Genomic DNA, 15,157 nt, shown 5'->3' with positions numbered 1-15,157 from the left:
GTGGAAGATTTGAAGGCTCTTTGGAGAACTGGATGGACTTCGTGCTTAACGGTTACATCTGGGTTGTAATTCTTTGTCTGGGACCTTAGTCAAGACATTTAAAACTCTGAGCCTCACTTAACTCAGTAAAACTGGGATAACGTCCACAATGCAGAAACAGTAAGCAGGAGACACTTAATTCAAGGTGGGATATATATTTTGCTCCCTAATAAAAGTATGAGATGTACAAGAAGAAGCCACATCCCTGCCTTCCTGCTTTGGGATGAACCGAAGGATGGGATGCTTGGAGCTACAGCAGGTATCTTGTGCTCTGAAGGGAAAGCCAAAAGAACTGCAGAAGAACTGACTCGGGGCCTTGATATCGAGTTGCCGGATGAACCACCCTGGAACTTCTTACCTCTAAACTTCTAGTTATGTGGGATAATGAATCTTTATTATTTAACCCATTTATTCAAGTGGTGTATGACTTATAACCAAGAGCATCTTGACTGATACCCCAAGTTTCCCCATCACTGTGTTTTAATCACTCATTGGGAAAACGTGCATCGTCTTGCTAGATGTGCTAATGCCAAGATACTGTATTGACAGTTCAGATACTTCCAGACTGAACCTTCTCTGACAGCACTGACGGCTGGAGCAACTTCCCTGGTGACTGTCCACCCCTCCTGGAGGAATTGAGATGGCTCCTCGTGAGTTGTCCACTGTCTTCATGACACCCTCTGGCTTTGCCACTCTCCCTATGTAAGCCAGTTTTTCCATAAATTATCTCAAATCACCTCTGTACTCTTATAATCTCCCTCCCTGCCATGGACCAGCCTCTCAATGTGGCTGATTTCAGCTAAATGTGAGAAAGTAAACAATAGAGGTACATAGTCCTACAGAGAAATGAGTGACAGTTAACTGTGGATTAACCCTCAGCATCGATTTGCTTTTAAAAACTTAAAACAATTTTACCAGAATATTCTAAATGGAACAAGTTGCAAAATGTAAGCCCTTTTGTATGGCTTGGGAAGTTGGCTTTGTGGAATAAAATTGAAGAGGCACCCAGTCAGGTGGCCCACCTGACTGCACGTGTGTTCAGTGCAAAGTCCTAAGAAAACCACTGGAGATGAAAATGCTGTGAGCCTAGAATAACCTCACTCCTGGTGAACTTCAAACGGCGTGTGATAAAGTGACCAGAAGCGTTAGTGCGCTTAGAGGAGAGAGCGCTAGGGGGCAGAGGGACCTTCTTGGAAACTTCCAAAATCACATGGCATAGGAAGTCTGCTGATGAGGACCCAGCTTGGCCGCGGACAGCGCAGCTGACGTTTCTGACCAGTTCTGCTTTGTTTCCTCAGCGACCAGCTGCTTCTCTGGTCTGAGAGCCCACAGGAACAGCTCAGTCCTCCCGAACGACTGAAGTTTACGTCAGGGAATCCCCGTTTTCCACACCTGGGTCGCTAGATGTCCACTCCTTTTGCCTGATCGGCATTTCTGCCGATCGCCACCTGCCCTCACTCTGGCAGATTAAATACCACTCTTAGGCCTTATACAGCCGTCCCTCGGTATCCACAGGGGATTGTTTCCAGGATCCCCTCGGATACCAAAATCTGTAGATGCTCAAGTCCCTTATACAAAACAGCACAGTATTTGCATATAACTACACACATCCTCCTGTATATTTTAAATCATCTCTGGATTACTTATGATACCTAATACAATGAAATGCTTTGTAAATAGTTGTAAATACAATGAAAATGTGATGTAAATGGTTGCCAACATCCAGCATATTCAAGCTTTGCTTTTTGGAAATTCCTGGATTTTTTTCCCCTGAATATTTCTGATCAGAGTTGGTTGAATCTACAGATGCGCAACCTCGAATTTGACTGTACTTTGTTGGCCTCAACCAACAACTCTCATGTACCAACACCTGCTACTCTCTTTTAGCCTGTAGTCTGGTCAGTTTGTAACCCAGCTTCATACTCACACTGACGGTGATCCAGGCCCTGTCTGGGAACTGACTCTAAACAGGACGTGACTGCGGATGCCCCTGTGGGGTGCCTTACCAGCTGGCCGGGTATCAGAAGCTGATGCAAGGGCCTAGTGAGCTTGGAGTCCAGGTGGGCAAGGAGGAAGCTGCTGAAATCACCCGGGCACCAGGCAATTAGGGTTTGGGCCCAAAATGCAAGATAAGCTCTGTAAAATCAAGCTGGCAAACCAGAGACCTGGACCTGTGGACTTTTGTCTGCCAATCATTTCCCTTTAAGGTGAAAGCAAAGCCGAGCCTCTCCTGGCTTTTCGCTGCCCTAAAGCAATTGCTTTGGTTCACAGTAACTGTTCCACTTTAAACTGAATAGGTTACACTGTAAGCCTGGGTAATTGAGTTAAGGCCCATTTGTTAAAATACAGCAAGTCTGGAGCCATGAAGTCTAAACCATGGCTCTGGGTCGGAGTCTCCAGTTTGCGTCTACAGAGTCACCTGACCAAGCCTTTGGATTCTCTAAAGAAGGAAATAATACAACAAATGAGACGTAAGCAAAAACGAAATTTTTCAGGTGGAAAAGGTAAATAATTGTTTACCTTTGGCCTTTTGATAGAATTTGTATAATGAATATCTTGTCATATGTTTTATATTTACCTCAGTTATGAACCATCCTTCATCGGCCACTAAGGTCAAAGGAGAGACAAATTTCCCCTTCTTGTAGTAGAACCTGCTCGGGATGGCCTCCTTCTTGTAGACAGTCATGTGCTCCACTGTTCTCAATTTGTTATATATCTGCAAAGATAACCAAGAATGACCAGTTTTGCATTCTCTCTCTTAAATGTATGTGAATATTTATTGGACCTGGAGGAGAGGAAGGACTTTATAAAAACTTATTTATGTCAAAAATACTACAGTAAAATAAAAAGGTGAATGAGAAGTTGGTCTGCCTGATGTTAAACACCACCAAGATCAAAGAAAAGCATTTATTCTTTGACTAGACCTACAGCATGTCCTATCTGCACCTGATTTTTTTAAATAAATTTATTTATTTTATTTTTATTTATTTTTGGCTGCGTTGGGTCTTTGTTGCTGGGCGTGGGCTTTTCTCTAGTTGCGGCGAGCGGGAGCTATTCTTCGTTGCAGTGGCTTCTCTTGTCGCGGAGCACGGGCTCCAGGCGCGCGGGCTTCAGTAGTTGTGGCACGCAGGCTTCAGTAGTTGTGGCTGCCACGCTCCAGAGCGCAGGCTCAGTAGTTGTGGCCCACAGGCTTAGTTGCTCCGCGGCACGTGGGATCTTCCCAGACCAGGGCTCGAACCCGTGTCCCCTGCGTTGGCAGGTGGATTCTTAACCGCTGCGCCACCGGGGAAGCCCTACGCCTGATTTTAAAATACTAGTGACTGTTTGCCATTAATTACACTGCTAATTTTCCGATGAAGATGTAAACCCTGTACCTCTTTCCAATATTTAGCAGCAGCTTAAATCTTTATGGCTAGAATTAAAATCAACCGGCTGGTGTTGATTTGTTGGCCCTTAGCCAAAGCTGGCATATATTCCTGGGTAGAACTGAATATAAAATTGAGTTTATCGATTCAACTCTGGAAAATAATTAGTCTTTACGCTGTTTAGTAGAGAGTTTCTACTGGCCCCAGGAGTTATGATTTCCTACTTAAGAAAATCCATAATTCTTAAGAAAAGTAGGGGGCATCACCAGAAAGATTTTGCATAAGTGAAAACTCTGATGACACATAACGGGCCTCACAAACTGTTGTGTCCGTCATGTGACAAAGTGTCACCCAAACATAGCCCCAGTTCTGAATAATCTACCAACTGCTTTAGGCAGCTTGCACTGCCTGATGTACACACCACATTGGAAGAAAGAAGCTCTTCCCAGCTCGTGAGCTGTTGATGCTCTAGCATCCTGGAGACGGCATGTCCCTAGGTGCCAGATAGGAGATAACAGATGACGTTCCTTGCCAGGAAAACAGAACTTCTTTGCAAGAAGCCATTTACTGTGGGACCTGCCAACGTGTAAAATATTCTTCCCAGTTTCATATTTAAGGAGTTCACGAGAAGCCTGTGCAAACATATTCAGCACCTCCACTTGCTGACCGTGGAGCCTGAGAAAAGGGGGCACCCGTCGGGGGAAAGGGACGAGGCTGGGGAGAAGCCGCACTGCGGACACCGAGTTCCTCAACCCCAGACACACAGATCTCTGGACTCTCATGTGGGAGGGAGCGGTCAGGGCTGGGAGGAAGGTCTCTGTCTGGGCCAAAAGGGCCGGACCCCAGCCTACACCTGCCGTGGGGAAGCAGGGCAGGCAGCCGGCCCAGCCGAGGCTGATTCCCATCTCCCTGCCGATGCGCCGCCCCTGGCAGCGGTGGAGGCCTCCCCCAGGGGAGAGAGGCCCAGAGCCTGTGCTGAGAGACGCCCAGGCCACACGGGCCAAAGCAGTCAGCCGGCGGGGTCACTCGCTCCTTCACCTTCAAAGCGTGGTTTACCCGCCACTCGGAGGGAAAGATTGTTTGGAGGGAGGGGTAAGCAGGGGCCTTGTCATCGAGCGTGCCAAGTCCCCGGGAGCCCTGCCCCACGCCATGTGCACGCCGTGGGAACTCCGCCACGGCCTCGTGGGGACGCCCCCTCGGATGGTGGTAATCGCCGTAGGCGACACACACATCGTCCCTGCAGCGGGCCCAGCTGCTTCCCGTGCTTCACGGCCGCCCAGGAGGGCAGCTACAGTGTCGTCAGTCAGCACACGCAGTGGAGAGGTGGCAGGAGGGCCGCTTAGGGAGCTGCTCGGCTGCTGAGTGCGGGGGTCTGAACCCCGGCCGGCCGCGTGGCTCCGGGCTAAGGGGCCGACCCACGGCACACGCGGCCTCAACCTGTGCTCGTCCGTCGCCTTCTTCTCTCCAGTCCCTGCTGAGAACAGGTCAGACTGGCGGCTTTCCTCCAGAGAAGGGCCTTCTGTGCAGGCTTCCGCTGTCCCCAGCTGCACAGAAGAAGTGCTGCATTTTGGCCAAGAACGAACCGGCCCCGCGCCACGTGCTGGGCACTGCACACCCTCGTCTCGTTTCGTGCCCACTGACGTTCAGTGCCCGCTTCAGAGAATAGAAGACACGGGAGGATGAAGCACTGGACCGAGGTCACTCGGCGAGGAAGGGGTCAGGTGGGTCATCTGCCACCGGAGTCCCGGCTCCCGAGGCTGCCCTGTGCCTCCGCCTTAAAGCTACACACAGACTCAGCGCAGAGTCATGGCCTCTGAGGGTGTGCTCTGCCCCCGTCCCCCCACCACCCTTCCCCCCACCACCCTCCCCCCCCCGTCTTGCCTCAGAATGCTTCCCGGGCGCCGGCCACAGGCTCACAACCGGCCCTCGGTCCTTCACCTGCTGCAGGTCATGGAGGCTGATGTACTTATCCAGCTCAATCACTTTGTCCATCCAGAAAATGTCAGTCATCCCGTGATCTGAGAAGATGATGACGTTGAGGTCGTCCTGCAGCTCGCGCTCCTGTGGGGAGACAGGCAGTCAGGACGGCGCCCAGAGGGGGACCCTCTTACACCAGCTGTCTGGCAAAGAGGTGTTTTCAACTACAAGTTATAGGAGAAAGCCTTCTTCCCCAGTTCTGAATTTAATCATCTGCTTGTCTGCCCTATAAGACACGGTTCAAAATCATAGCAGAAGTGCTGCAGGGAGGGAACGAGAGAGCCAGTCCCCGCCCGATTAGCGCTAACATAATACACACGAGGCTCCAGCCTTTTAAGATAGCCTTTCTGTTTTTATCCTTCTTGGGTCTTTCAACCAACTTGTGTGGGAATACAACTATCACTCGCCCGTTTTACACGTGTGAAAAATTAACCCCACAAAAGTTTAAAAAAATAATATTTTAAGTCAGACAAAGACAAATATCATATGATCTCACTTATACATGGGATTTAAAAAAATGATACAAATGAACTTATTTAAAAGACAGAAATAGACTCACAGACAGAAAACAAACTTATGGTTACCGAAGGGAAAGTGGCTGGAGAGGGATAAATTAGGAGTTTGGGATTAACATATACACACTACTTATATAAAAAACAACAAGGACCTACTGTATGGCACAGGGAACTGTATTCAATACCTTGTAATAGCCTATAACGGAAAAGAACCATATATAATCTATCTATTTATCTATCTATCTCTATCTCTCTCTATATATATCTGAATCACTTTGCTGTACACCTGAAACTAACACACTAACACAACATTGTAAATCAACTATACTTCAATTAAAAATAAAATTTTTTTAAGTTTAAAAATAATACTTTGCTAAAAGTCATTCAGTAAGGGTGTGGCAGAATCAGGGAGAGAACCCAGGCCTGGGTTCCGCACCCACACCAGTCTGGTTACCAGACTGAATGGTTTGGTAAAGCGTCAGGCCATCTCGCCAGCTGAGCCAGGCGGTAATGCAGATCTGGGTCATTTCAGTGCCACTGGCCTGGCTGTAAGACAAGGGAGGTCGTGGTACCTGGGGAGGCGTTGCGTGAAGAAACGAGACCCCTCAGACCCTTGAGCTGGCCCAGTCAGCTCTCAGCAGTAAGAAGGAAGATGTCGAGGGGTGTGACAGTCAAGGAGACAGAAGGAGAGGGACAGAGGGAAGGTTAGCCCAGTGGGCCTGGTTTTCGGTCACCTGGATCCACGTGGTCATGTACTTCAGGACGGTGTCCACGGCCCTCAGGGCTTCTTTCCTCTGTGGCGACGAGGGCCCATAGTGGTGGCCTTCCACATCGATGCGCTCGTAGTAGATGGCCACCAGGTCCGCCTGGCCGCTCCTGGGGAGGGGGCGGGCAGGGTGAGAGCTGAGAGAGGCCCTGCCAGCTTTCCCCCCTCCCACCCGGCGGTCCTGGCGGAGGCATGGGCATCCTCCAGCCCCTGCCCTGTGGTCCAGGCACAGCGATACCTTAAAAAGAACAAGGGGGTTCTCCAAGGGAGAGAGAACCTTGGAGAAGGTGCCAGTCCCGGGCACCCTGGTGACAAAAGTCAGAGAGCATGCTTATGGGTCACCTCCCCTCTCAGCTCAGCATGACCCAGGAGTGGGAAGAGGTGGCGACAGGCAGGGGACAGTTCTGATAACTCCCCTCACCACAAGCTGTCACCAGAAGCTCAGAGAAAAGAGAAGCAATCATTCAAAAAAACGTCTCCTCGGATACAGGGGGAGGGAGGGAGACGCAGGAGGGAGGGGATGTGGGGATATATGTATACGTATAGCTGATTCACTTTGTTATACAGCAGCAACTAACACACCGTTGTAAAACAATTATTCTTCCATAAAAATGTTAAAAAAAAAAAAGTCTCCTCCATTATTGCTGGTCTTCGAGGGAGCCTCTAAATAGAACACTAGACTGTAGGTTTCACTGACCCGCAAGAATAAGAACAAGCTTTACCAGGCAACCTTGCAGGAGGCAGACAGGTCTGTGTTTGTGTTCAGGGCCTGACGTCTCTGGGGACCCAGGAAGGGTCAGCTCCAGGGTGGGCACAGGGTGAATTCTAGCACTGACCACACTTTCTGCATCCCGGAAAAACGCCCCCCTCGGCCAGAGTACCGGTGGTAAAAATCCAACTATTTAACCCTCCGTGCGAAGCTGAGACTGAATGGGAACTAGTGACAAACCTGGAGTAGGAGGCTGAGGGAGTCGGGTGGGGGGAGAAAACACTGTGCGATGTACCCCCTCCTCCACACAGCGCACAGCTTCCCGCTGTGACTGCCCTGCCCACAACGTCCCCAAAGCACCCGAACAGAGCAGTGATGCTGATGACGGGGATGGTGCGGGCAGCAGTAACAGCGACTGACAGAAGAGGAAGCAGTGGAAAAGGAATGAAGGCTAACTCCTTTGTGTGGACTTTAAGGGTTAATAACTAATCCTCTTGGCGGACTGCCTTATTTCTCTTGAAAAACTCTATTTAAACAAACACACAAGTGAGGCGGCCTGGTCTCTCCTGGTGTGGTCTCCCCCGACACTTGGAAGGAGAGAACGTGTATCCTTAGCGCCTGTGGTGCCTTGGGCCTTGGAATCCACAGAAGAGGAAAAAGAACCTCACAGTAGTTCCAGAGCGTGGTTTGCACAACCCCGCCCATCCTTCCGGTCTCAGGAAGACGGTGCTTCTTCCAGGAAGCATCCCTGATGCCCAGGCTCAGTTGGGTGGCCCTCCTGGGCACTCCCACGGCTTTCCTGGTTCATCTCTGGGTTGTGTTTTTTCACACTGTGCTGTAATTGCCCATTTATGTGTCCTTCCCTCCCCTCTAAATTGCGGGGTTTCTCACCCTGGGATGCATTCATTCTCCCTGTGTCTCAGCTCAGCCTAGGGTCTGGCATACAGGAGGAGCTCTGTAACTGTCAGTTGAAGGTATAATAATAGTAAGTGCTCAATAAATCATAGTTATTCTAGGTCAGGCACTATGTTGAGGGCTTTTCATGCATTATCATAATTCATCCTCACAGCAACCCTATCAGGCAGGAATACGTTAAACAGAGAGTTCAGTACTGTTGCCCACGTCACACAGCTCGTGAGAAGTGGAGCCAGCACTGAGACTCAGGTGGAGCTCCAACACCCTGACCCAGATACTCTGAGAGAATGCAACAGCCCGCACCAATGGGGAAACATTCTGCTACCCAAATGACCATGTGGAAGTGGTTCTTACTCTGCTATAAGAATCCCACCAACCCCAAGAAAGTGGGGCGTGAGACAAGGCAAAGGTAGCAGTGAAACTGAGTCCCTTTCATTTCTCGGCATGAGCTCTATGTCTGTGGCTTGGATGTGCCTCCAGATTCTGGATCTGAGATGAAAAGTGTCCCTAGAGAAAAGCATTTGCAGATGAGGAAATAGGCCAAAAAGGATTCTAGGCCTCACCGACCTCTGAGACATGGCTAGGACTGGAAATGTGAACTTCCCACGTCCAGGGTCAGAACACTTGACTCCACCAGCCCGGGCTTTTGAATGTCCACACCGACTCCATTCACTACACGGGGGTCGGTTCCAGAGAATGTTCAGCCTGGCGTCTTCCTTCACCATGGTCATACTTGCCAAGAGGGCGCACCTTTTAATGATGCTGTGATGTTCTCGTACCCTGAGGTGTACTTCATTCACAGTTTGGAGGATATGCTGGTTTCCAGTTAAGGGAAATTGCTAGTCAAGTGTTCTTTTCTCTTTTTAGAACAAAACAGACTGGCCCTTCTTTAACAAATACCATGTCCCCCCTCCTCCACAATGGGGATTGGGGTAAGTTATTATTTGCTTGTTTCTCACAAATAATATTATCATCATTCATACTCGCTAGTGTATGAATGACTAATACAAATGCCCCCTGCATCTACAGACAGCAGAGAACAAAAAGTCACTCAGGGTTCCACATGCGTGTAGGCAGTAGGGAAAAGTCCTAACTTGGGAATGGCATTTTCATACGTATCCCTAAACGCTTTTGAGGCCCATGTTCATTACACTGATGGACTGATGGCATTTCCTCCACCACGTTGGAACGTAATGGAACTTTCCACAAAATCATGCCCTCGGATATGTCTCCGCACTTAGCTGCCTTTTGTACTTGTGCCTGTAGCATCCCAGATGCGCTGGTTCACACAGAACATCCTATGTTCAGGTGTGTACACTTCCAGGGTGGGGCTTGTATGTGGGAAAAATTTCACAAGGTTTACTGGTTGCACTGAAGCTCAATGAAATGCTTTCAGGGCACTACAGTTTAGACACTTCACCTTAATACAGCAGCCACTGGGCTGGTTTCTTTAAGGCTATTTGCCATATTCATAAATCTCCGTGCGATCAGAAAGCTAGTAAGTCTCACAGATTCACCTGATGGCTTTGTGTCAGGAAGCTGTCAACCCCAGATGCCAGGAACACTGGAATTGTGATGGTTGAGATTCGGGGATTTATACATATGCCTTTTGTGAAAGACTTCTATGTTGGAGCTCGTTGATTCATGAGGGACCTGAGTCTTCAAGGGCTAAGAGCTCTTGCCTGTTGGAGTTTAGCTGACAAATTCTTGGTGGCCAGCTGTTTTCCACATGGATCTGGTCTCCATCACTGGTCAGCTCATTTGTAATGGAGTGGTTGGGTGAGGAGTGATGGGTGGAAACGCCTGCAGATCTGTTATTGGCTATTTATAGCTTTCAGCCCAGGAACCATGCCAGAAGGACATGTGGCCATCGGCCCAATTACCTGAGAGCTGCAAGGGGCCCCCAACCCTGGATTTCAGGGACACCCAGATCTCCCATCACCTTAGGATCCTGTCCAGATTTCTTTTCAATGTAAAGAGTTCACAATGTCACATCAATTTTCCTTACTGAAGTGGGTTGGAGAGAATTAGGGAGAGAGAATGGTTAAAGGAATGGTTGAAGTTGCTGAGTGTTAAAAAAAAAAATTGAGGGACTTCCCTGGCGGCGCAGGGGTTAAGAATCTACCCGCCAATGCAGGGGTCACGGGTTTGAGCCCTGGTCCGGGAAGATCCCACATGCCGCAGAGCAACTAAGCCTGTGCGCCACAACTACTGAGGCTGCGGTCTAGAGCCCGCGAGCCACAACTACTGAGCCCGTGTGCCACAATTACTGAAGTCTGCGCGCCTAGAGCCCATGCTCCACAACAAGAGAAGCCACCGCAATGAGAAGCCTGTGCACCGCAACAAAGAGTAGTCCCCTCTCGCCGCAACTAGAGAAAGCCCGCACGCAGCAACGAAGACCCAACCCAGCCAAAAATAAATAAATACATACATTTTTTTAAAAAAATTGAAAACTTAGAAATAAGTCAGTTTCCCTGACACACTCGTGTGCTATTCAGACCATTACTGATTTCTGCTTTTTTGAAACTGGGTGTGATAGTTCCATGTGGAAGAGAAAAAAAAAAGGTTCTATGTACTAATATGCTAATAGGCTTTGTACATTTCCAAGAAGATGATAGAGTAGGCAATTTTTCCAAACTTATTCCACCAAAGATCTTCCTTCTTTTGTCAAAAACTTATATCTTTGGAGAGTCAGGCATTCACTATATCATGATTAGAGAAATGCTGACATTCACATTGCTTCTCTATTTTCCATCAACACAAAGAAGAAAGTCCTAAACCCCTGGGGACTTCCTTGCTCTCAATTCAACGTTTCCAAAGGGTGCCCCTACCTAAAATTACTCAACACACAATCATCCTCTACTAGAGGGTAGCAATCACCGTGTGAGAGGCTCACTACCTCTCTGAGACATACTTCACCTATACCAAGCTTTCTTAATCCACTTTAGCATTCATTATTGGTCCTGGAAACAGGAAGAACAGTGGCATGGCTAAGAATTTGGGACACTTACTTGAAGAAGTCAAGAGCATCGCTGACTGCATTGGCAAAATTGATATCCGTTGGGACATTTTTATATTCTAGGCAGTAAGTAGGTCTGACACCAAGAATCTCAACCTCACAGCCTAAGAAGGAAAAAGACAGTAAATGGTTACTTTCTTCAATAATCAAGGTAGGGTGATGAGCCTATTTTAGGAAGCAAATACCATTAGTCAAAACAAAAATTTTTGTTCCTTTTCATGAAATAAAAGAATGTATTGTTGATAAGTGGTGTATTTAATTCTAATTTTGTTTAACTGGAGCAGAGGCTCTTAAACGTCTTTCCTATACAGCACTGGTGTCTCATGACAGGGACTGGCAAAAATTGGTTAATGGTTGTCTTTCCCAATTTGAAACAACAATAACAAAAATTAATTAGTACACAGAATGTCTCAATTGAAACTTTTTTCTATAGATTTTTTATAACTACAAATTCTTCTAGTGCACCTTTGCCTATTCTAGAACCAAGTATGAGGTTAATATCTGATTAGCCTGGGAATAAGAAAATAAAGACTTCACTAGTCTAGCTGGACTCAGAAGTACTGCACTGATGGGCAAGTCTAAAAATCACTGAGTTAAAGCAAGGGCCCTGAGCCGTCCCCTTACCTCTCCCAAAATGAAGTAAAAGAATGAAAGAATTCAGATGTTGGGAGCTGCTGTGGCTTCAGCTTTTCTGCCCCAGGCCCCTGAACAAGTTGAAATGGTTGCCCCGAGGAAGAGGCATCCAACCTCCTTATCAGAAAATAGGGCAGGAGAGGAACGTGCCAGTCTCAGTTTGTTAGTTGGGTGTATTTACTGCGCACCTGACTAGTCACTACGTTCAGACATAGTGGTGAATTTAATTCTAATTGTGTTTGCTCCATCCTGTGGCATCCCAGAATCTAGCCTAGTAGGAGGAGGATTCCGTGCAAACAGTGTAATAGTTGAAGTCTAAAGTGAAGTGCACATTTACTGGGTGGTGAGGGGACTCAGACGAGGCACATTTAATGCAGATATTATTTCCTTCTGGAAGCTTTCCTCAAATCCCCGTGTTGGACTCAGTCTTACAGACTGTCTGGCCCATGCGTTGGGGTTAGAAGTGGGAAGAAAGGGACGTCCAAGCAAAGAGAGCAGCGGAAGCAAAGTTCAAAGTGAGAAACAGTAAGGTGTGTGTGTAGAACAGCAAGCACGGTAACGTTCCCAGGCAAGGGGGTCTGGAGGCCAGATGGTGAGCTTTTTTGTAGCCCAGAGAAAATGATTCCCACTTACACTTGGTATGATCCTTACGAATCCTATAAAATAGCTGATGGTGCCTTCATTTTACACAGGAGGAACTGAGTCAAAAAGGTGAAGAGGGGGCTTCCCTGGTGGCGCAGTGGTTGGGAGTCCGCCTGCCGATGCAGGGGACACGGGTTCGTGCCCCGGTCCGGGAAGATCCCACATGCCGCAGGGCGGCTGGGCCCGTGAGCCATGGCCGCTGAGCCTGCGCGTCCGGAGCCTGTGCTCCGCAACGGGAGAGGCCACAACAGTGAGAGGCCCGCGTACCACAAAAAAAAGAAAAAAAAAGGTGAAGAGACTTTCCCATTGTCTCAGGGCAATAATGAGGAAGAGCTAACATTTGAATCTAGTTTTATCTGACTCCAAAACGTTAGGTATTCTTTTAAAACAGTATCTGACGAATTCAGACATGCAAGGACAGACATTATGGACATTAAGGACAGACAGACATTTTTCCATACTATTAAGATTTACTCAAGCTAATCGAGAAATAAGTCAAAATAAAAGAACCCAAGAACGAATAAGATAGGGTTTTAAAATAAATAGCAGTAAATGATGAAATCACAAAATATAGTTAAGTATTAGTAATATTAATGTAGTTATGTGAAAATATTTTATTGAAAAATAAGGTGCATATTTTAAAAAAATGTTTAATGTAATAACCTGGATCTAAAGTTCCCAATTATTTAACCAAAAAGGAAAGGAAAAGCATTTTCATTGTTGTTGGAGGGAAGGGATGGTCAATATATAGTGTTCATTCTAGACATTGATTTAAAAGTTTGGAATATACAGAAGAAAGTTGTATGCATAACTTCCAAATCACTAAAGGAAGAAAAAGAAGCATACAAAATTAATCAAATATCAAAGTACATGAAAAGAAAAAAAAAAGGAAATATCTAGGAAGCCCTAATATTGAAAGCATAATAAAATAGAAAATCAAATATATTCAAAATAAATGTGAATGGGTTACACTCTACAAGAATGTCAACATGAAGTAACTATAAACTATTTTTAAAATTTACAGGTTAGGTAAAATGACACAGCAAGGTTAGATATAAAAGAATAGACCAAATAAACCCCCCAAAAAGTAAACCAAAAAATCAGCTCTCTCAATAGTATTCAAGTTGATTATGGTCTCAAAAGCCTGAAACAGCTACAAATCCACATTAATAGTTTAGAATGTAAATGAGTATTTATATACCATAAATATACACAAATATACATAATTATTATTAAAGAATTCTTATAAGAATGGAATTGTTATAAAAACACAAAAGTTGGAAAAACTGATCATATCCTCATCCACAAAGAAAATCGCATTAACTTCCAAAAAAGTAGAAATTATACAGCACAATGCATATTATCTGACCACAGGTAATAAAACTATAAATTAATTATAACAGTTAACTAAAAATAAATCCAACTCCTTATAAATAAAAAAGAAAACCTTTATGAAACGATGTAAAGAGGAAATGAAAACTTCACTGACAGGCTAGTTATTAACAGTGAAAATTCTACATTTCAAAATTTCATGGGGGGACTTCCCTGGAGGTCCAGTGGTAAGGAATATGCCTTACAGTGCAGGAGACGCAGGTTCAATCCCTGGTCAGGGAGCTAAGATCCTGCATGCCGCGGGGCAACTAAGCCCGCGTGCCACAACTACTGAGCTCACACGCCTCAACTAGAACCCGCGCGCCACAACTACAGAACCCACGCGCCCTGGAGCCCGTGAGCCACAACTAGAGAAGAGAAAACCCACACGCCACAACTAGAGAGAAGCCCGGGCACCACAACGAAAGATCCCACATGCCTCAACGAAGATCCTGCGTGCTGCAACTAAGAGCATATGCAGCCAAAACTAAATAAAATAAATAAATAAATCTTAAAAAAAAAAAACTTCATGGGACACATTTTCATTTAGGTCCGAAGCAAATCAGGAGCGCTGCCGTCACCGCTATAATCTGTTACTGTTATAGAACTTCTTATCAAGGCAGTTAACAACAAACAGAAATTTTAAATGAGTGGGGGAAATCAGGAGGCATGCATGAGTGTTTCTCTATGGGAACATTTAAAAAAAATTTCGTCTGTAACCCTTGGCAAAATACTCATTTTGCTTCATGACACAGTACAGGACACACACTCTGACAGAGGAAACAGAAGTTTCACTAAAATATGAGCAAAGCATGCTAATACTTTATTCTATTCTATTCTGTTTTAGGTGGGTTTTTTAAAACACTGGTTAACAATCCATAAATTGATGTCACTGTCCGTTATGAATCAAGACCAGTGTTTGAAAAACACCAATATGAGGCACACAGCTAGGAGTGGGTTTCTGGGTCACTCTCCTCCAGAGTGGCAATGTTTGGCAATATTTATATAATTTTTATTGTATACATGCTTTTCCTTGAAAACCACTTCAGAGAACACATTCTAAGAAAATAAATTTGTATATACGAGCACCTTTTTTACAATATTATTTAGAATATAAAATTAAGAAGCAATTTAAACATTTGGTAATAAAGGTATGGTTAAATTACAGCACATCCAAATAATGAAATACCATGCAGGCATATACAA

General features: G+C 46.1%; 1 protein-coding gene across 1 annotated transcript in view; it reads right to left on the bottom strand.

The window, feature by feature from the left end:
• ENPP6 (ectonucleotide pyrophosphatase/phosphodiesterase 6) overlaps positions 1-15,157 on the bottom strand; it is a 93,656-nt gene that overhangs the window by 15,918 nt on the left and 62,581 nt on the right. The window contains exons 3-6 of the mRNA XM_079909414.1: positions 11,298-11,409; positions 6,631-6,772; positions 5,286-5,465; positions 2,618-2,755 (exon numbers count right to left, since the gene is read on the bottom strand). Coding sequence (XP_079765540.1) covers positions 2,618-2,755; positions 5,286-5,465; positions 6,631-6,772; positions 11,298-11,409 — 572 coding nt within the window. The remainder of the gene's footprint in view (positions 1-2,617; positions 2,756-5,285; positions 5,466-6,630; positions 6,773-11,297; positions 11,410-15,157) is intronic.

Source organism: Stenella coeruleoalba (genome assembly GCF_951394435.1).
Source record: "Stenella coeruleoalba genome assembly, chromosome: 21".
NCBI lineage: Eukaryota > Metazoa > Chordata > Mammalia > Artiodactyla > Delphinidae > Stenella > Stenella coeruleoalba.
The sequence above is the reverse complement of the archived record's forward strand: the minus strand, read 5'-3'. Positions and strand labels throughout refer to the sequence as shown.